General features: G+C 49.7%; 3 protein-coding genes across 3 annotated transcripts in view; 1 reads left to right on the top strand and 2 right to left on the bottom strand.

The window, feature by feature from the left end:
- The window catches only part of Pskh1 (protein serine kinase H1), a 33,604-nt gene extending 18,817 nt beyond the window's left edge, over nucleotides 1-14,787 (top strand). Inside the window, exon 3 of the mRNA XM_027953975.3 lies at nucleotides 12,342-14,787. Coding sequence (XP_027809776.1) covers nucleotides 12,342-12,659 — 318 coding nt within the window. The 3' untranslated portion in view covers nucleotides 12,660-14,787. The remainder of the gene's footprint in view (nucleotides 1-12,341) is intronic.
- Nucleotides 14,788-15,016: 229 nt separating this feature from the next.
- Nucleotides 15,017-16,934, bottom strand: Ctrl (chymotrypsin like). The gene is made up of 7 exons (XM_027953983.2): nucleotides 16,883-16,934; nucleotides 16,152-16,255; nucleotides 15,980-16,059; nucleotides 15,806-15,887; nucleotides 15,470-15,650; nucleotides 15,260-15,393; nucleotides 15,017-15,178 (listed from the first exon to the last, which is right to left on the bottom strand). Exons 1-7 carry the CDS (start codon nucleotides 16,932-16,934, stop codon nucleotides 15,017-15,019), a joined length of 795 nt encoding a protein of 264 aa, XP_027809784.2.
- A 1,963-nt stretch (nucleotides 16,935-18,897) lies between these two features.
- Nucleotides 18,898-21,423, bottom strand: Psmb10 (proteasome 20S subunit beta 10). Its single transcript, XM_027953949.3, has 8 exons — nucleotides 21,214-21,423; nucleotides 20,932-21,019; nucleotides 20,744-20,841; nucleotides 20,507-20,647; nucleotides 20,118-20,233; nucleotides 19,955-20,013; nucleotides 19,200-19,351; nucleotides 18,898-19,081 (listed from the first exon to the last, which is right to left on the bottom strand). The coding sequence occupies exons 1-8, from the start codon at nucleotides 21,267-21,269 to the stop codon at nucleotides 18,970-18,972; spliced, it is 822 nt and encodes a 273-aa protein (XP_027809750.2). The 5' UTR covers nucleotides 21,270-21,423; the 3' UTR covers nucleotides 18,898-18,969.
- Nucleotides 21,424-21,893: the final 470 nt, after the last annotated feature.

Below are 21,893 nucleotides of genomic sequence, written 5' to 3' on the forward strand. Positions count from 1 at the left end.
TACTGGAGGGGAACTCAGGAAGTTCAGCTGTCTGGGTAGGAGGCCTTGGAGAACCACCTGAGGTTGTAGTTGAAACTGAAATTTTAATATCCTTGAGTGCCTAAAGGTTGAGAGGCTGGTTGTATTCTAGAAGCTCTAGTCTCTTGGAACTCTGCATGGTGCCAGGCTGTTGAGGGGTCCAGCTGACAAAGGGGTACCAAGCTTAACTAGAGGAGGGAGGGAGAGAGGGAGACAAAGATGGAATGTTTCCCAAGAGCTGCTGACAGAGGAAAGATGGTTATGAAAAATCTGTAGGTTTTCCCAAGATTTCCTGATTCTGGCAATTATTGATCAGGCATTTTATCTAATTGGAGCTTGCAAGTTATGCTAACTCGGTATTGATTATCTGAGGGTGAAGGAATGACAAATGGGATAGTGAATGAACTCAGGCTTCCTGCTCTTGCTGGAGCCAAAAGAGTGGGTCCTAAGAGTCTGCTTCCTATTGTTCTGGAGTAATGGAGTATGACTCTGGAACTCCCAGTGTGAGGGTTGGGGAACTTCCCAGTCTTTGCTGTCACTACCTTTTTACCGAAAGCTAAAAGCATCATTTTCTAGTGATGGAGTCAAATTCCCGGCGGGTCCTGGTAGCATTTGTCTGCCACCTGGAGCTTGGCTGACCCCATGAACAGATTCTACCACTCTCTGTGAAGAGCTCTGGCTTTGGAGAGATTTCTGTGGGTGTTTCCAGGGGGAGGTGGCCTCATCAGTAAATCAGATTCTCAGCACTGGAAATCAATCTGTCTTTTTGTCCTACTGGTCACACACCTGGGAAAAATGCAAGAGGCATGAAGACCCGTTCCCCATGGAGTTAGAGATTGTCTGGGGAGAGAGAACTAGAATGGGAAACAGCCACAGGACAAGCCTCATTGGCAGGCACATGCCAGTACGGTCTTGGCATAGAGCCACTGGATCTGGATAGTCTGGAACATGGACTGTGAGACTCAGGTCAAGTGACTGGGCCCTATTCCCTCACTCCAGTCATCTGTCTTATACTATGTGGTAGGCATTTGCCCTCATGAAGTCCATCTAAGTGAGTAGGGCCCTGCCAGAGAAACCTGTCTGGTTGTTGAGGGGAGGTTGCAAGCAAAGGACTTCCCACTCTGAGCTCAGCAAGGTGTAGAAGGTTGTATTTCCCCACTAAGGAATAGGTTCTATAGAACTTGGTACCTTTGTAGGACACTTTTCCTATCTCCTGCCCCTTTATGTTGGTTTCTTCTGTACATAAACCCCTGTCTGATATGCTTATTCCTTGCATGTTCTGACTGTGCAGCTTCTGTCAGGCTCATGGACTTGAATAGAAGACTTCCTGCAGGAGGTAGGCTCAGACAAGGGGACATTGCTGACTGAGTTTCAGAGTAAGCTAGAGATTGTTTGGGGGTATTGGAAAAGAAGTGGAAAAAGCTGGGGGGCAAGCCTGGTGCTTCTTGTGGGAGCCCTATAATGCTGGGAGGAGTCCTGGTTCTTGACAATGAAGGAGAAACACAGAAGAAAGTGTGGAAGACAAGCAGGATGCCTCACTGGCGGCTGTTGGGATGATCCCAGCCTGGCTCCTGGGCATTTTGAGGCAGATCAGGGATTCCATGGAGTGGACTCCACATGGTTAAGAAAAGAAGGAGTAGCTGGACATGATAGTGCATACCTGTAATCCCAGCAACTTGGGAAGCTGAGGCAGGAGGATTGCAAGTTTGAAGCCAGCTTCAGGAACTTAGTAAGACCCTGTCTCAAAATAAAAAATTAAGAAGAGCTGAGGATCTAGCTCAGTAATGTTCCTGGGTGCAATCCCTAGTACCAAAAAGAAAGAAAGAAAGAAGAAGGAGTATGGGGCAGAAGCATCAGCTTGTGAGGGTGGATTTGGAGAGGATTCCAGCATGCCATCTATAAGGGTCCCACCTTGACATACCTGGTGGGGCACAATGGTGGTGAGGCCCTATGATCCTGACATTTCAGATACTCCAGCCCAAAGCTGAGGTCCAAGTTGTACCCCACTTGCACACATCATAGGCCCAACATATTTGCTGCATTCACAATTCACAGTGAGTTTTTGATCACATTGTTCTATCTGCTCCCAGTGTCATCCTTAGAAATTTGATTAGCTCTAAAAGATCCAATTCAAAGTTTGCTTCCTTTAGGAATAAAGCTGAACACTGCTGTTTGTGTTGTGTTGCTGAGCACCAGCCATGGGACTGGATGTGCTGCAACCAACATTTCTAATCTTCACAACAGTCTCTCCAGATGCTATGATTCCCCCATTTTACAGCTGAAAAAACTGAGGCTGGTAAGGTTAAGTACCTTGCTGGTGGTCTTAAAGCTAGAGGATGGCAGGATTTGAATCCTAGTCAGCTTGGCTTCAGTGTTCTTGACCTTTGCCCCACTGTAGCCTGTTTTCCCTGAGACAGCTGCCTTAGTATGTGCTAGGGTCTTGGCTTCAGTGCTTTCTCTGGTCTGTGGACATACCTCTCCTTCCTATGAGGCCCTTGAGGAATAGTATGTGTATCAGTAACATATGCTCTCCACTGTTCAGGGTTAGCACATGACAGGTACCTGTTTGAGTATTTGCTGGGTTAAACTGGAACATTTATAAGTGATAACTGGTTATAAATGTGGGAGGGGAGGGTTCTTTGTTCTGCCTTCTCTTAAGGAAAACACCAGTTGTTGATGATGCCCTACAAAAGGTCCCAAATGTGATTGCTGGTAGGCAGATGGGGTTGCTCATCAGTAGGGAGTACTTTCTTCTGGGGACTGGTCTCTTGGACATATTAGAGATTCCAATGGCATTGTACTTAGGGGAATGCTGGCCAGAGATACCTGTGCCCACAGGTGGAAGGATTTGAAGGCCTCAGGACTCTGTGTGCCCTTCACTTACTAGTGTAAATTCAAGACTTAAAGAGTCAGGAATGCAGAAAGAGATCACTTTGAGAGCAGAAATCTGAGTTTTCATTCAATGCCCAAAGGTGCTAGAGTGGAGAGGGAATATTGGATGTGGTAAAGACACATATTACTAAATGTGAGGAAGACCTGTGTAGGGTTGAGAGCAGTCTGAAGACATACAGAGCCACCTTGAGAGGTGAGCTTCCTGTTGCAGGAGGCCCCAGAAGCTTGGAGGAGCTGTTTCCAAAGGAGTAACACAGAAGATGAGTCACCACTTGTAGATTCATACTGGAAGACTGTTAGGGTCCTCTCACACAAAACTGTGTACTTCACTTGACATGAAATGTGACATCCTTGGCCTGATGTCATTGCTTTTGTCAAGTGTTCTATTTCTAGAGGCAGGATGCATGAAGAGGCTCTTGGAGGTTTGATGGCAGAGTGATGCCATCAGCAGCTCTGCTGTCTGTTGCTTTTAGCAGCCTGAATTGACACCCTCCTCTGCTTGGGCAGGCTCTGAGCTGTGGGTGAGTCCAGGTGACTACACCAGGAATAGGTGGGTTTGGGCACAACTTTTACAGAGTTTTGTTCAGGAGAGTGAGTGTTGCTGAGCAGGTGACAAGGTTGGTGGGAGAGGAAGCCCACTCTGCCACTATCTGGGGGATAAAGGGATGGGAGGTGGCCTTCCAGGGTGGGATCTCTGGGTTGCAGCCTGGCTATCCATTCCCTTAGAGTTGAAGGGTACTTGAGGGACAGTAAGTTGGGTTACCACCATTAATTCTGATTGTCCTGTCCTGCAGTAGGATGAGTGCCTGAGGCCAGAGCTGATATTTACATTTCCCATCTCAGCTCTTTCCTGACCCCTCTGTTAACCTTACTCTTCCCTACTTTTTATTTCTTTTTAAGAGACAGGATATGTTGCCCCCAACTCCTGGGCTCAAGTGATCTTCCTGTCTTAGCCTCCCAAATAGCTAGATTCCCTCCTCCCCCTCCTTCTCCTCCTCCTCCTCCTCCTTTTCTTTTTTTCTTTTTTTTTTTAAATATTGGGGATTGAATCCAAGTGCACTTTACCACTGAACTAAATCCTCACTTTTTTAAAAAATATTTTTTAGTTGTCAACGTACCTTTATTTATTTATACGTGATGCTGAGAATTGAACCCAGTGCCTCACACATGCTAGGCAAGTGCTCCACCACTGAGCTACAACCCCAAACCCAGCCCCCAGCTCTTTTTATTTTTTTAAGACAGGGTCTTGCTAAGTTACCAGGGCTATCCTTGAACTTGCAGTCCTCCTGCCTCAGCCTCCTGACATCTGAGATTATAGGCATAGGCCACCACATCTAGCTTCTACTTCTTAAAATTGCTTTTTTAAAAAAAATATATATTTATTTTGATGTGGTGCTGAGGATCAAACCCAGTGCATCACACATGGGAGGCAAGCGCTCTACCACTGAGCTACAACCCCAGCCCTACTACTACTACTACTACTACTACTACTACTACTTCTTCTTCTTCTTTTTTTTTTTTTTTTTTAACAGTATTAGGAATTGAACTCAGGCAAACTCTTTTTTTTTTTTAAATTTATATATGATAGCGGAATGCATTATAATTCTTATTACACATATAGAGCACAATTTTTCATACCTTTGGTTGTTACAAAGTGTATATACAGGCAAACTTTTTTTATTTTTATTTTTTCATTTTGAGATGGTCTTGCTAAGTTGCCTAGAGTGGCCTCAAACTTGCAGTTATCCAGTCTCAGCCTTCTGTGTAGCTGAGTTTACAGGTATATGCCATCCCATTTGGCTTAAAATGACTCTTTAACACTGAGATGTTGAAGACAAAATGAGATGCAAAGGATGTAGCATATACTGGTGCTCTCTAGGTGACAAGAGTTAGCTGGAGTCTTATCCTCTAGGCATTCTTCTGTCTCTGCTGCCTTGGAGACACACTCCCCAAGAGAGCAGGACCTTCCCTGTGGTGGCAGAACCAGACACCATCCTCCCATGCTGCCACATTTAGCCCTTCCTACAGAAAGGCCTTGCTCTGACCATCTCTAGCAGCTCAACAGCCCAAGTCCGAGCCACTTTTGATCACAGCTGCTTTTCACTCCCAGCCCTCAAGGGGACATCATACTTGTGTGCCAGCTGTCCCCTTCCTCTTCTCTTCTTCTTATTGTTTATCTCCACCTGGATAGCCCTGCCATCTCACAGGCTCTGTCATTTCCAAGCCCTTGAATTCCTCTAGGAGCTGCCAGGCTGTTGTATCTCCCACATTCTGACCTCTTCAGATTTACTCATGGCCTCCCACACTTGTTCCCTCTGCCACCACTGAGATGAGAGGTAACTCTCTCCATCAGATGAAATGGTTAATAGTAACCTGGTCCAACCATCTCCACCAGCTTGCCTCTCCAGGCTCTCCTTCCTGTCAGTACTCCCGTCATACAAGGTCACCCCTTTTCATACCTGATGTGTCTCGGTTTGTCTGTTTCTCAGTATGTGTATTGTACCCATAACTGAGCTCCACTCCAGTGTATCATAACTGGCTTGGAACAGAAGGCTAAGTCACTTATCTCTTCACACATCCTGCTATCCTGTGTTAATCAGGTGCCAACCCTGAACTGAGTCCTGAGTGTGCAGGGTTCTGCTGACACAGACCTCTAGGGACAGAGACCACATATGGGTGAGATGCTGACAGCCACTAGGGTTCCACACTGCCTCAGAAATTAGAATGGGAAGAAGTTTAAAAACAAAAAAATGGGGCTGGGGATGTGGCTCAAGCGGTAGCGTGCTTGCCTGGCATGCATGTGGCCTGGGTTCGATCCTCAGCACCACATACAAACAAAGATGTTGTGTCCGCCGAAAACTAAAAAATAAATATTAAAAATTTAAAAAAAAAATGGTGCTGGACATGGTAGCACAAGCTTGTAATCCCAGCAACTTAGGATGCTGAAGCAGGAGCATCTCAAGATCGAGGCCAACCTCAGCAACTTAATGAAACCCTGTCTCAAGATAAATAGGGCTGGGGATGTAGCTTAGTGGTAAAACACTCCCTGAATTTGATCCCCAGTACTGAATGAATGAATGAATGAATGAATGATCCCCAGTACTGAATGAATGAATGAATGAATGAATAAATAAGAGTTAAAAAACCAAAGAGCCAGGTTGGGCCTTGGAAACCTTTTGTCTTCAGCAGAAACCTTGAGTGGAGATCACCATTTAGCAGTCTCCTAGACCCAGAATCTTCTATGACATCATTAAAAGACATTGATAGGTTGCTGGCACAGCTGTTGATACCCTCCTGACTCCAAAGTGAGGAAAAAAGCAATCCTTCTCAACTTTTTTTTTTTTTTTTTTTTTTGGCACATTACTGGGATTGAACCCAGGGGTACTCTACCACCCAGGGGTACTCTACCACTGAACTATTCCCCACCCCTTTTTATTTTATTTATTTTATTTCTTATTTTGAGATGGGGCATTGCAACTTATCAAGGAAGGCTGGTCTCTAACTTGCGATCTTCCTGCCTTAGCCTCCTGAGTAACTAGGATGTGTTATCATGCCCAGCTTGATTCTGAGTCATACCCTGTCTTCCTCCTGTCCCTCCCTTCACTTCATGAGCTCTGGGCATGAATAGATTGGGGTACAAGATTGCATTTTGTTATTTATCTCAAGTTTTAGAGCTCAGATTTACTTAACCTTTAAGTTGTCATGCCATTTCTCATTTTTGTGTTTTTACTTTGGGGTTTTTGTATGTTTGTTTGTTTTGGTATGGGGATTAAACCCAAGGCCTTGTACATGCTAGGGAAGCATTCTACCTCTAAGCTATACCCACAGTCCTGCTTGCTTGGTTATTTATTTATTTGTTTGTTTGTTTATATTATTTACCATCCTGGGATTGAGCCCAGGGGAGCTCTGTGACTGAGCTATAATTCCAGCCCTTTTTAATTTATTATTTTTTTTAATTTCGAGATAGAGTATCAAAAGGGAGGTATGTTCCATTGTGTCTAGCTGCCCTGCCTCTTTTAAAAACTCCGTTATCTTCCTTCTATTTCTCCCCTTCAGATTCTCCACCCACATCCTTCTCTTTTTTGCTACCCTCCCCTTCTTTGGCACCTGCCTTAGCCCAGGGTAATAGATCTGCCTGGTCTGGAATCCCAGGCACCAGGTCAATGGGTATGTTGGCCATAAGAGGGGATGTTGGCTTCAGTGCCACCCTGTCTAACCCTGTTGAAGGGGTTATTCACTGTTAAAGGGGTTAAACATTTCTTCTTGTGGGCAGCTTCAGAGTGTGCTGTTCTTGTTACAACACTCGAGAGTTCTGCTCTCCTTAGTAAATCTGAAACTCTGTTTCCCAGAATTTCCTCTGTGCCCTTTTCACTGCTCTCATTTAGGCCCACGTAAGTACAGAAAGGAGGCCTTTGAGGGTGGCAATACAGGGTCTGAAAATATAAAAATATATCTTGAGACAAAGCTGAGGGAAGAACTGAGTCATGGTAGCAAAGCCTCGCTTCATTCCTCCCCTCCTTCTCCCAGCAGCTCTTTGGTGGGGCTGCCTTCTCTGCCTGAGAGCCTTCCTATAGAATCATGGATTGGATAAAGAACCCATAAGGGTCAGGAGGTTAGCTGGAATGTCAGATGGTATGCTGTATGCCTTGCATGCAGTCAAGAGAGGAAAAATGATGGGGGACTGTGTTCTTAGAACCTAGGACATTAGAAACTGGAAGAGGGGGCTGGGGATGTGGCTCAAGCGGTATTGCTCTCGCCTGGCATGTGTGCAGCCCGGGTTCGATCCTCAGCACCACATACAAACAAAGATGTTGTGTCTGCTGAAAACTAAAAAATAAATATTAAAAAATTCTCTCTCTCTCTCTCTCTCAAAAAAAAAAAAAAAAAAAAAACACAAAAAGAAAGAAACAAGAAGAGACTTAGATTCATTGCATATAGTCCCTTCATGTTAAAACTGAGGAAGTTATGATTTCTCTAAGGTCACCCAGAGAAGATAGAATTAAAATACTGGTTGCTGATTTGCAGTTGTCGTCGTCGTCGTTGTCTCCTCCTCCTTCTCCTCCTCTTCCTCTTCCTCTTCTTCCATCATCATCATCATCATCATCATCATCATCATCATCATCATCAAACATAGGGCCTGGCTTGTGCTAGCCAAGTGCTCTGCCAATCAGCTACATATCCAGGCCACTCCCCCTCTTTTTTATTTTTTTAATTTGAGACACGGTCTCACTAGGTTGTTTATAGCCTTGCTAAATTGCTGAGACTGGCTTCGAACTCGCCATCCTCCTGCCTTAGCCTCCCAAGTCATTGAGATTACAGGCATGTGACATCATTGCCAGGCTTCCTTGGGAAATGTTTTTGCTAGGCCCTTGTGACATCAGAACTAGAGCAAGTAGAAGGGATAGGGAGGAAAAAGGCAAGTCCTCTTAGGTAGAGCAGAATTCCTGTCTGTCTTTCTGCTTTGGGGCCTTTCTTCCAAAGAAAGAGTTGGGCTCCATAATTTTTTTTTTTTTTTTTTTTTTTTGTGTGTGTGTGTGTGTGTGGTACTGGGTATTGAACCCAGGGGCACATAGCTCCTGAGCCACATCCCCCAGCCTCTTTTTGTATTTTATTTTGATACAGGGTCTCACTGAGTTGCTTAGGGCCTCACTAAGTTGCTGAGGCTGGCCTTGACCTTGCAATCTTCCTGCCTCAGCCTCCCTAGCTGCTGGAATTAAAGGCATGCGATACCCTGAGCTCCACTATTGAAGAGTGACTTTGACCCAGCAGAAGTGGGGGAAAGAGGTTAAGTTGGTGAGGAATTATTCATGGACAGTCCCTCCTCTTTTCTGCAATTGGTTCCTCAGGAGTAGGTATCCCAATTGAAAGGGGCAAGCCTCCTTGGGGACTGGTCTCAGGAGAAAGGTAGTGGCTTAATAGAGTGGAGATGATGTCCCTTCCCCCCACAGCCTCTCCACAGGTCTGAACCACTTACCCATACAACTCCAGAGACTTGTGGAGAGTGTAGACTGGCACCCCAGGTATTGAAGCTGTCTTCTGAATCCAGAGTAGACAGAGGCCTGAATGTTTGGAAGCAAAGCCAGCCAACTTTTTTTCTTTCTCTCTTTTTTTAATTAGTGGTATTGGAGATGGAACCCAGGGTACTCTTCCACTGAGCTACATCCCCAGCGCTTTTTATTTTGAAACAGGGTCTCACTAAGTTGTTTAGGCTGGCCTTGTGATCTTCCTGCCTTGGCCTTCCAAGTACCTGGATTTATAGGTGTGTGCCATTGTCCTGACTCCAACCAACCTCTTATCATTTCCTTCCAGGCCCAATGCTCCATGTGAGTCCAGAAACAGGTGGAAGCCTCTGGGAGGCTGACCAAGTGATACTTGTGGCTTGTCTCATCTATCAGGCACCTGACACCCACATTTATTATGTCCTGGTCTGGCCCCAAGTATATATATTAAGCTCAACGTTCTGTCTTTCACCCAGAGCAAGCAGAGTTGTGGAAACTGAAGAACATAACTGTTTATTATTTTCCTTCATCTCATGCCCAGAATGCTTCCTGATCAGTCAATCATAGGCTGAAGGACACCTAGGCTCCAGAGGCCTGAGCATGTTGGGGGAGCAGGTAGTTGGGCTATGGGTATTGAATTCTTTCTTAGGAGGTATTGGATTGGACTTGAGGCAGAGCATGGCTGTGGGTGAGTGTGGAAGGCCTTATTTTTCCTTTCTGAGCCTTGTTTGAGGTCTCAACAAGGCTTCCAGGGACATTATTCTGGAGGTCAACCTAAGCCCCCACTTATGTCAGTGTCAGCAGGCAGGATGGGGACTACCCCCGTGTTCAGCCTGCTTGATTACGTTCTGCATGTTCTTGAGTGCACGAGGGGTAGTCTGATGGTCATTGGTCAGGAAGACTTGAATCATTGGCTTGGGGGATCTTACCCCTTCCCCCAGCACAGCCACTCCCAGCTCTTCAAAGATGAGGAGCACTGGGACCTGTCAGAAAGGGCTGGGCTGGCCCTCAAACACAAATGAGTCAATCAGCATTCTGTGTACAGCTGCACGTACACAGTAATTGATGAGGCGAGAGTCTGGGGGAACAGGATAGGTGGATCAATTTGGCTCGCTTTGGCACTAACGGGCTGGCTGCCCGACTAGCAGCAGGGGTAGATGCCTGGGGTGAGCCTGTGCCACTCTGGAGATGGAGATGCTTAAGCCCATGGGACAGGTTTAGTGAGAGGCCCTTCTAAGACTTCATTGGACTGGTTCAAAGCCACAGGGTTCCATGGTTTGGTGGTCTGCAGATGGGAAATAGGGAAGCCTCTGGTCCATCCATGTTCAGGTTCTTGGCTTGTGAGTCCAGCTTTACCACTGTTCTGTAGAGGAGTTGCCTTTCCATCCAGGTTGGATCACAGGACAGGGGCAGAGGCTGTGTCTTAGCCCTGTTTGGACTAGTCTAAGCTGCCAGCCCTATCCTGTGGCTGTTCCCTTAACAGGCCAGGCTAGGCTGCCATGTGTTTCCCAGCAAGTTATTTTCTTGGACACCATAAAAGGCTGGTAGGGCAATATGGGGCATTAAGCTCACTGCTTTCCATCTCTTAAGTGAGTGACAGGGGCTGCAGTGAGTGTCTGTGGTCTGGATTAGTTGGCCCATAGCAGTGGCTCCTTGTGTTCAGGTAGTAGTAACAATCAGTGGGACTTTCTTGAGCTGTAAGCCAAAAGCTTTTGTGGCAACCATCTGGTCCAGTCAGACAGCAAGGTATCTCTCTGGTCCTTCTATGGCTATATGTCCTTGAGGCCATGACTTTTCTACCAGAATCACTGGAAAACTGTCCTGATGGTGAGGACAGCCCTGTTAGGTGACTCTTTGCATTGTGATTTCCCTGTCACTTCCAGTTCAGCTCAAGAAAATTTGATATTTGCCTTCTAAAAGGCAGGTGAGGACAGCAGCTGCAAGCAGCTCAGCCCTTCCACAGAATTCCAGATGAATGGTGTCTTTTCCTTGTCCCTGTCCAGCAGTGGGAAAGGGATAATAATAGTGCAAGAGGTCCAGGGGGCCAGGGGTGGCAGTAGTCAATGGGTATGACTGTCTGCTAAATGGTCATGTTGTCACCCCAAAAGTGGGCTTCCACAGATTTCCCTGAGTTCCCTGGAGAGCATGTTCAGGGCTTCTCCAAGATGAAGGATGCCATGGGGTAGAACAGGCAGACTTCACTGACAGGAAGGAAAGTTATGGTGCCTCTGGCATCCCAGCAGAGACTCTGCAGTAGGATCAGGAAAGGTCCTAAGGGCTTAGCCACCCATCCCTTGAGGAGCATCAGAGCCCATGCCAGATGTGCTCCTAGGAGAGCAAGGACTCAGCCTACCCTCCAGAAGGGGCCCAGGACATATGGGTTCTGCCGACTGAACCCCATGGCTTGGAAGCAGCTTCAGCTGAGGGCATACATCAGTCAGTATGTAAGGGTGGTTAACGCACTGTACCTACTGTGCGCCTCCTGTATGCACTGTGCCAAGCACTAGGGCTCAGCACCATCTAATGGGAATAATAAACTTTAATTCACAGCCTTCAAGTTATAGCTAGAATAACAGCCATAAGCACGGAGGGCTCACAGAGTATCTGAGAACCTAAGGATATCATACTGAGAATCTAAGACTCAGCCAAATGAAGACAAGCCAGGCAGGTGGCCCTGAGGTGGACAGGTGTTTGGTGTGTAGCCCTGAGATGAACAGGTGCTCAGTGTGTGGTGTGTGTAGCAAAGCAGTCTTTGTGGAGTTCCTCCCTTTGGACAGAACATAACATTAGGAGGCTGGTGCATAGGAGCCCTTCATGCCTCAGAGAAGTCACGCAAACTAGAGAGTACCCCTGGGTGCCTGGCTCTAAGAGCTCCTTTCAGCTGACTGAGAAATCTAGATGCTTTGATTGTTTCCTTTTTTACCCCAAGGCTAAAGGAATACTTTGGCAGTTGAAAGGAGGTGGGACCCAGGTACTTAAAGGTACCAGGAAGCTCCCCTTTAAATGATCTGTTTTGACCATCCAGGTTGGAGCTTAAGTCTTGTCTAAAGATGTGGTAGAAATATTTGGGTTGTTCTGTCTGAAGTTTTCCCTGATTATGGTGGTCCTGGGGTAGGTTGAGGGTCTTGTCAGGAGTCACCTCCCTGAGCCAGGCTTTGGGTTCATAGCACTTAGAAATGTTCTCTGGGAAAAAGAATGGGTCCTTTTCCTCTATCAAGACTCCTCATGATCCAGAGGTCAGCTCCACTCAGAAGCTAGGTCAGTGTTGGGTGGGTAGGAGAGGCCCAGAATACTACTTGGGAGGATGAAGCATTGCCTCTCCCTAGGAAGTGCAAGGCCTCTGGGTAGGTCCCAGTGTTGTGGTGGCAGCATCATCCAGATGGGAGGGCACTGTTGGGTACTCTAATTCTAATGCTTATCCTTGGCTTCTAGCCCTGGCCCAGTGTATCCAATCTGGCCAAGGACTTCATTGACCGCCTGCTGACAGTGGACCCTGGAGCCCGTATGACTGCACTACAGGCCCTGAGGCACCCATGGGTGGTGAGCATGGCAGCCTCTTCATCCATGAAGAATCTGCACCGCTCCATCTCCCAGAACCTCCTCAAGCGTGCCTCCTCACGCTGCCAGAGCACCAAGTCGGCCCAGTCCACACGTTCCAGCCGCTCCACACGTTCCAACAAGTCACGCCGTGTGCGGGAGCGGGAGCTGCGAGAGCTCAACCTCCGCTATCAGCAACAATACAATGGCTGAGCCACCAGCTGTGGCACAGATACAACATGGTCCCAGACTGGCTGGGCTCAGCTGTGCCCTCTGGGCCTGACATCCTCTGTGAAGATAGGCCTCATGGTTAGTGGTATATAGAGAATGTCTGGCCCTGGCCCTTTCTCTGTGCCTTTAGCAGCCCCTGACCTTATCATGGGCCTGGGCCTGGTGTGATGGAGTTGAGGTAGCCCAGGAGGGTCATGACTCCCCTGAAATGGGAGCCTGGCCTGGCACTGATACCCGTTTTGGTGGGTAGCTGCTCTGTGAGTTGGGGAAAGGGACAGGACCTGGCCTTCACTGTCTTCTTCATCCTTTGGATCTATCCCAGACTGAAGGGTCCTGCAGTCCTGGGAGTGAAGGGTGTCCTATGGTCCAGGACCCTTTGGAGTAGTTACTTTGGGCACCCGCTGTTTTGCCACAGAACCTTCCTTTCTAGCTCCCCACATTCCATGCCATTCTGATCTTTCAGATTATGCTCCAATGGCTCGGGAGGTTGAAGCAGAAGGATCATGAGTTCAGAGCCAGCCTTAGCAACTTAACAAGGCCCTAAGCGACTCAGTGAGAACCTGTCTCAAAATATAAAAAAAAAGTTGGGGATGTGGCTCAGTGGTTGAGTGCCCTGGGTTCAATCCCCAGTACCAAAAAAAAAAAAAAAAAGATAAAAAGATTATGCTGCAGTGGGAGGCCTGGCTTTGGCCTTAGCTAGACTGTAAATCTCCTTGATTGGACCCAAGCAGCCTCTACCTCCCAGCCAAGATCTTCCTTCATGGTGCCACCAGGGACCCCTTCTAACCCAAGTCTTCCAGGACCTCTTGTGGTAGGGCCATGGAATGGACCTTAGCCATTGCTGATGGCCAGCTTGAGTGGGGTCCTCCCCAATATACTCAGTGCCTTTTTTGCAGCACTCACTATTGCCTCCCTCTCCCCCTTAGATGTCTATTTCATTCCCCAGGTGCCTCCTTCCCAACTGTTGGGGGTTAAAGGGAGCCCCACTGCTGCTACCCAGGGGATGGGGGCACCTGGGCCAAGGCAGATGGTTTTCCCTTAGGTTCCCATGGCCATCTCTAATTTCATCCTTTGGTATTATCCATTGCCTCTTCCCTTCAGGTGTCACTGTACCCTCCTCTGCAGCTTCATGAAGGCGCCAATCTGGTGTCTAGTCTGGGTATGGGCAGCCTCTGGGTGATGAATGCACACCCATCTAATATAGATAACCAAAGTCCTCTAAAAGGAAGTGGAAAGGAAGGAACTGCTACATTGAGAGAGGGTCGTGGGCTGCTCAACTCCCCTTCTGCTCAGCTTCTCCCTGGAACTTAGCCATACTGTGTGACCTGCTTCTGAACCCTGGGTGCCTAGGGTAATGACTGATCTTGCTGTGAGAGCTGGCCTTGCCCCACCCACCCTGTGTCAGCTTCCTTTTACAGCATTAACCTTCCAGTCTGGGGCCTGCTGAGTCTCAGGCTGGAGGGAACCCTTGTGGGAAGTGGGTGGGGTTGGCGGGGCTTCTTTTTTAGAGGCCTGAGCCAGAACTGTCCCCATGGCTGTCATGATGTCTACACCAACACAAACCAGGCTGGAACCCAAACCTTCTTCCTCCACAGCTGCTTTCAGTGGGCAGAAAGGGCCAGGGGCCAGCTTTGGCCTTAGCTAGAGCCCCTGCCAGCAGGGAACATTTGACCCCTACTCAGCTCCTCCCTTTGGGTAGCCTTGGGCCAGGCCCTCCTCTCTCTGCACGTGCTATTTCCAGAGGAAAACCAAAGAGACCACTCTGTGCCAAGTCAACTGTGCCTTACATACCCCTGTCTTCTGTTCTGACTGCCCTCTGGGCAGAAGGCAGTGGAAAGCCCAAGCCCTAGGGCTTCACAAATTCCCCCAGTTCCATAAGTGTTTCTGGGAGCCTGAAGCCCTGAGGATTTTTTTCCCCTCTTGCCCAGGGTAGGCCTGAGGGTAGGATAGATGGAGTTTGGAGTTTTGAACCTTTGATAGGCCTTTATGCCATGGACCGTGGATGGAGAATGTGCAGTTATTTATTTTGTGTACTCAGTTTGTAAATGTATCCTCTGTATTCAATAAACAGGCTGCCCTCCCCAAGGAAGGCTGCCCATTCATTCTAAAATCCCTGACTGTGTACTGTGGAACCAAGGGGTTGCCCCAGAGGAGGAGGGATGAGGGCCCCAGCCTGGGCTGGATACTGTAGAAAGATCTTTACTCCAGACCTTTCTGTGTCAGAAAGATAGGGATAGAACTAAAAAGCCTCTCCTTTTCCCTGTGCCAGGAGGACAGACAAGAGGACAGAGACTAGAGTCTTTTATTGGATTGAAATGGGGAGGGAGCCTGTGGTAGGCTCAGTTGTAGGCTATGACCTGATTGATCCAAGTGTTGAACTTGCTAACTCGAGTGTACATGGCAGGTGCTTGCACATCACAATTATTGGTGCCCCAGGAGACAACACCAATAAGCACCCATGTGTTCCCCTTCTGGCACACAAGAGGGCCTCCAGAGTCACCCTGAGAGGGAAGAGAAGTCAGTATGACAGGTTGGGGAGGTATGCTGTGGAACAATGCAGAGGACAGAGTGCTTGTGCTCACCTGGCATGAAGAGGCACCTGAGGCACCTGCACAGATCATGGAGTCAGTGATACGTGAGCCCCAGTACTGCCGGCATTGATTCACGGTGACTAGAGGTAGAACCACCTGCTGCAGACGTGCTGGTGTCACATTGCCTGTGGCCCAGAAAGGGATGGTCAGGCTGGTCCAAGATAACCTCCCTCTCCTCCTGTTCAGGGCCCAGGTTCCTACCCACGCCACTGAGGCGTCCCCAGCCAGTGGTGACACATGTGAGGCCTTGAGGCAGTGCCTCATTTGAGGAAGCCAGGCAGACTGGTGAGATGTAGGTTGTGTATCGTGCTGGTGAGGCGAGCTTCAAGAGCGTTAGGTCATTGTTCAGAGTGGTGGGGTTCCAGCTTGGGTGTGTAATAGCCTGTGGGGCAGGAAGGGGCCATGTAGGGCTGGGATGGGCACAGGTACCCATCGATGGTGCTAAGATGGATAGGCCAGGACATGCCTGAATTCTTTGCCCAGAGGAACCCACCTGTGACCCATTCTTCCTTCCCATGCATGCAGCCAGGCACTTACCTTTGAGATGGATAGTACCTGCACAGGCTCGGTGCTAGACGATCGGTCGTACTCACCCAGGACAGCAAAGTGGCGCCCAGGACTGCAGTAAGAGATTGGTTGGGCATACGCTGGGAGGGCAGAGCAAGAGAGGGGCAGCCAAGTGGGCAGAGCAGGTGGGGTACAAGTACTCACCTGACACTGCAGTGGGCAGCAGTGACCACCCAGTACTGGTTGATGAGAGAGCCACCACAGAAGTGGAAGCCATTGCTGTCCTGGAGTCAGGGGTCAGAGTTGGAGGTGAACTCAAGATTATATGTAGGCATGAAGCACTCAGGACCCTACCCCACCCTCAGGGTGTGTATACCTGCAGGGAAACCTGCCAGGGCCAGGAGCCTGGCACAGCATTCTCCCCGTTGACAATCCTCTGGCTGAAGCTCAGTGATGGTTTAATGGCAGGAACTCCGCAGCCTGACCATCCGGTTGGTGAGAATCAACACCCCAGCCCACCTCTCCCCACCTGCTTCCCCTGGATGTCCCTAGGCTGTGTGCTCCAGAGAGATCCAAATCAAAAGGAATTGTCACTAGCCCTTCTTCCCCCATCAGCACTTTCTGGGCCTCCAAAGCTATTGTGGTTTACCCTCCATCCAATCAATCTCTATTCTCCCACATCTCTTCAACTTAGTCCCTCCTGTTCTCCAACTCACCCCTGTCCTCCAGCCCAGGCTCTTTTTCTCCCTGACCTCTGGTGTAGTCTCCTTCCTGGCCCTCTACCCATCCAGGCCTAAACAGTTCATACCCCTCATGCAATCTGTGGACTCTTCCTAAACTACACACCCAACTTTCACAGCTCAGCTTCCTAAGCCCTCCCAGGCTCGACTCAAGCTCCTGTCCCATTTGTGAGACCAGCTCCATCCCATTCTTTCCCACTTCTGACCCTGCAGGCCCCTTCCTGCTCCTTTGCCCTGGTCCATTCTTTGTCCTTTGCATACCTGTTCATCTACTTCCCTTCTATCCAGCCTGGTTCCTGGACTGGTGCTGGGAATTTGGGTTGCCCCAAACTGGGCAACCAGTCAAGGCTGCTCCTGGCCCACTTACCCCAGGAGAAGCCAAAGAGGATCAAGCCGAGGGTCAGCCTGAGCAGTCGCATCATGGTAGGTGTGAGGTTGAGAACTGGACCCAACTTTATTTATGGGTATCTTTGTCCTTGGGCCAAAGTCCTAGGCCTGAGACCGGGCCAGCTGTGCAGGCTCAGCTCACTCCCATGCTCTATTTAGGCCAAGGTCCCCTGACCCAGGCCTGGACTTATCAGAGAGACCCCCAGGTGTGAGGTTCTCACCGCCACCTCCCAAAGCCTGGCCTCTGATTGGCTGCCTGAAGCACCACAAGCATTGGGCACAGGTACAACACTAGATCTATAGTGTCAACCTGGTGGCCAGGACCAGGAAAGCCTCCCATAGCTATCAGGAGCACTAGGCTTTCAGAGAAGGCTGCTCAGAATCCAGGAGTGTTCTGAGTGGAGGAGGGAATGGTCAGCTGTGGCCAGCTTTCCTGGGGAAGACTAAGGAAGGAGGTTCTGGGGGTTGCTAGTCCTAAAAGACATCCTCTCAGGGATTCCTCATCCATTTGGAACAGGAGTCAGATGGTGACTCTCCCACCAGCATGAGATGGAGTGGGACACAAACCCTCATGTGTATGACTCTGAAATCCATATTCTTGTTAAATATAAGCTGAATTCTTGGTGACTAGCAAACCCTGGACTGAGGTTGTAGCTAGAAGAGTGATAGCAAACAATCTATGACACTTCCAGGCACTGGGGCTGTCATGGGAAAACCCTGGTGTCTACATCCCATTTGTTACTGAGTTCCAGGCTAAGTGTGAACTCATGGAGAGAAGACTCCCCTGTGTGGAGTTGCAACAGGTTAAGTTGGCTGGTTTCCTTCTAGGGATGTGAGGGTTTTGACTGACTCATTTTGACCTCAGAATGAGGTCAAAATGAGGAAATGGGTGGATAGAGGGATGGATGGATAAGAAGATACAGACAGAAATACAACAAAATATGAATTATTAAATCTGTGGTAGGTATATGGGTATTCAGTGAAAATTGAAACTTCTTCAATTTTCATGACCCATTTCATAATAAAGTTGGGGGAGGGGAGCATAATCAGAGGCCCATAGGTGTCTGGCATGGAGTAGAACCTCCCTAGAGGTGAGCAGACTCTTTAACAGTTCTGAAACCCCAGTGGAACCCAGCTACTTTGAGGGCAGGATGTTCCTACCAGCACCCAGCAAGTGGGCCTGACATTCAATAGGTACTTAACAAAAGGTTTCCTGGATGAATGTGTCATCTCTTGCCACATGAGTCCTATGATCCCTGTCAGCCTAGAACACTTGGAGTTGATCTCCGTATATACAGCCCAGCATGTGCAGATGAAGCCCAGCTTTGTGTTAGTGGCTCAGGTGTGCCTGGTCATTTAAGGGGTGTCTCAAGTGCAAGGCTAAGGAACACTTGATAAGAGCTTGCCCCTGGAGGGAGTTGATCCTATATCAGCACTTATAGCCCTCATTGGACCCAGGGTGGATCTGACTAAGACATGTGGGCTTTGTCCTGTTTCACTGATGAGCCAGGGAAAGGCTCTGGGCAGTGTTGTGATGAGTCTTGTGGGTTTTACGTTCCCCGGGGGCACCAGGCACAGTGGTGTACATCTATAATCCCAGTGACTCAGGAGGCTGATGGAAGAAGATCACAAGTTTGAGGCCAACTTAGTGAGACCCTGTCTCAAAATAAGAAAGGGCTTGGGATGAAGCTCAGTGGTACAGTGTTCCTAGGTTCAATCCCCAGTAGAAGAGGGGGCAAAATCAAGGCAGGAGTGGTGGGGGAGCGACTGTGGTGGGGACTAAGAAGGAAAATTAGAAGGTAGAAAGGATGGAAGCTTTCTCCTCAAGGCTGTAATGTTGGCCAGGGCTGGGGTTCTGGAGAAATAGATGTCTGAGGTGATGGGTGATAAGGCCAGGCACTAGAGCTGTGGGAGGTAGTGGCTCCTAAAGGGATATCTTAGCCAGATCCCTGCTGGCTTCCTGTCCTGCTCCACCCAAGAAGACACAGCCATCTGTTTAGTCTGTATAGATGTTTTTATTTTCTGGGTTTATTCCCCCTTGTTCTTAGCTGTAAACCCCAGACAACTTCATTCCACCTCCATGGCCTGCACAGTTTCTTCTAGGAGCTCCAAGTTCAATGGCTTCACTGTCTGGGTCAGAATGGCTGTGGTTCCAGGTGCAAAGCAGTAGCTATCAGGCCTGGGAGATAGGAGATAAAGCCTCTGAGCATGTGGCTTGTCCTCTTCTTGCAGCCCCCTTTTTCCATACCCTGCTACTGCCCAATCCTCCCCTGTAGCCCCACCTTCCCTGCTCCTACCTCTTTATAGGCTCTGTGGGCGAGCTCAGTGTCCGCAGCAGCTGGGCACCTGATGCGGTGATCACACATGCATCCACGCTGCCCCCAGAGCCCAAGTCACCCAGGATCCCTGCGGTAATAGCTTCCACCAGCAGCCCCTGTGCAGCCTCCAGCTATGGTGATATGTTTGTGAGGCCCAGTGGACCCTCTGGTGTTACTTCAGGCTCCAGCCCAGGGACTTTGTTAGATTTGAAGTCCAGACCAGATCATTTGTGCACACCCAACCTCTCCTCTCTTTCTTTACCCCAGACTCCCATTCTCTGGCCTCTGCCTCCCTCTCTCCAAGACCCATGAACCCTCCACCCACTGTCCTCCTCTGCACAAACTTCTGAATTGCCTGCACTTTTAGCCCTTTTCCAGGCTGTCCACCCACCCAATGTTCACCCCCAGTCCTATGACTCACAGTGTTTCCCTCTGGGCCTTAGCCGCCTCTGAAGTGACAGTTACCCACTTCCATCCCACTCAAGTCCAGACTTCAGACCTCAAACAGGACCCTACCAGGTTTTCCTCTTCCCTTGGCTCTTAATGATTCTCCCAGCTGTCCAAACTTTGGTACTGTCAGGACCAACTTCTCCACCTTCACTCAGTCTCTCCTCAGTCCTTGCCTCCTCTGAGAATCCTTCCCCGACTTCTATACTGGGCCAGGTTCCCTCTGTGTCGGCCCCTGGGTGTACTTCCCACTAGGGACCACGTAGGGGAGTACAGAGATCGCATACCGTCATGTTTGGCTGGAACCGGTCCTCCAGCACTGCCAGGGCCGCGTCCTGCCCGGAGCCTGGAGGTGGAAGGGGCATCTGAGTGGTCACCCCATCCAGGGACAAATGTGAGGCCAAGCTCGCAGAGGTGGGAGATTCGTGAGGAAGGGGCAGAAGCACTCACCCAGAGCCGTAAAGGGCAGTCGGCTGTAGGAACCGTGGGGGTGCACGCCATAGAGTTGCGGTCCGGTCAGATCTACTCCGCCCACGATCAGCGATGCGCCCACGTGTCCCTGGTACCTGTTCGCCGATAGGTCTTATCAGCCGCAAACGGGCTCCAGGGCCCACCCCTATTGACACCGCCCATGAATCTGACCCCGCCCCCCCGAGGCCTGTGTGGCCTCGCATTCCGCGGCCGACAGCGCCCCTTGTGGCTCAGATTCTGGAGGGCCAGTTTCTTCCGGCCTCCCTGCACTTCTCAGCCCCACCCTTTCTCCCTTCCCTCCTTCGGTCAGCCAGTTCTTCACGGTCAACCTCCTCCTCCCCGCCCCCCCGCCCCCCCCCCCCCCGCACCGGAATAGCGTCTGGCGTAGGAGGCGAGTGACCGTGGCCACGCGAGGCTCGCGTCCAGTGGACATTGCGTGTAGCTCCATGTTGGATGCAGCCATCCGTGTAGTCATTTCGGCGTCTGCGGCTACTCCAGCCCCACAGCAGCTGAGGGCAAAGGAAGGGGAGGGACAGTGTGGACAGGGATAGGACGTGCGAAGAGCTGTTTTCTTGCATGCGGGAACTAGGCTGAGGGAGTCTCACTAGATTTTGGGGGCAATGAAGTGGATCTTCTCGCAATTCTTGTCTGCCACGACTGAATCGTTAGTGGCCCTCGTATCCGCGCCCAGGATGACCCCGTCCTGCGGGGAAGAACGGCGTGCCTCAGTGCCCACCTGTTCTCTATCCCGGTTGTCCCTCAACCCACCCTTTAGTCACACTCCCGTGCTCACTCGGAATACAAGGCCTGCGATGGTGGTGCCAGTCTTGCGCGCATGAGGAACCCGAAGCCCGGGAAGGACACGTTCCAAGGATGCGTTTCTGGAAATAGAGGGGAGTGGCCTGGGTTTGGGTTCCAGTCCCAATGCCCCTTCCCATCTTCCTGCAGGTGCTGGTCTTGCGCATCTCCCAGGGTAAACCAGGACCTAATCTCACACTTCCCAACCCCCACCTCCTCCCGGAAAAAAGGCTCACAAGGAAGCACAGGCCTCTTGGGACTAAGCCTCCCTATTCACCTCTGGCAGTTCTCGAAGGAGAAGCCCCCTCGGGGCTCCTGCGCGGTCTTCAGCATTTCGGAGCAGGCAGGGAGGATTGGGATCAGGAGTTGATGGATCGGTTAGATGAGTGGGGCCAAGGAGAGTAGAAAGGCCTCAGCCTCTGCTGCTGTGGAGCTCCACGGCTGAAGCTGACACTTCTCGCTTTCGCTTTTGCCTCTACCCTCCTAAAGAAGCCGCTGGCCTCTTTCTGCATATTTTCTTTCACTTTCACCTTCACTTCTGGTCCTAGGTAGCTTGGGAAGGATAGGGCGTCCCTTTACAGTCCTTTGGTGCTGTTCCTTGGATCCTCTATTCCAATAGAGGGCAGCCCTTCCCCTTTGGTCATTGTTCAACTCCTCCACCCTCTTCCAATCTGATACCCCCAGCAATCTTACTCTAACTCTACTCTAGCCTCAGGTGCCAGTGCCCTAAAGCTGTCAAAGCCAAGGCCAGGTCTCAGTTAATAGATCAGACCCCCCTAACTTTTGTCTTTTGTCAACTTTCTTCTCCCAGTTTCTGCCTCTTTTGCTGTCTTTGCCTCCTGGAAGCCTCAAACATGAAGTTTCACTCCTCAGCTACAGTGATGCTGGTCCTCCCATCTCTCTCAAGAGGGTCAGTGTGGGCTGGGGTTGTAGCTCTGTGGTAGAGAGCTTGCCTAG

Source organism: Marmota flaviventris, chromosome 18, assembly GCF_047511675.1.
Source record: "Marmota flaviventris isolate mMarFla1 chromosome 18, mMarFla1.hap1, whole genome shotgun sequence".
Classification (NCBI taxonomy): Eukaryota; Metazoa; Chordata; class Mammalia; order Rodentia; family Sciuridae; genus Marmota; species Marmota flaviventris.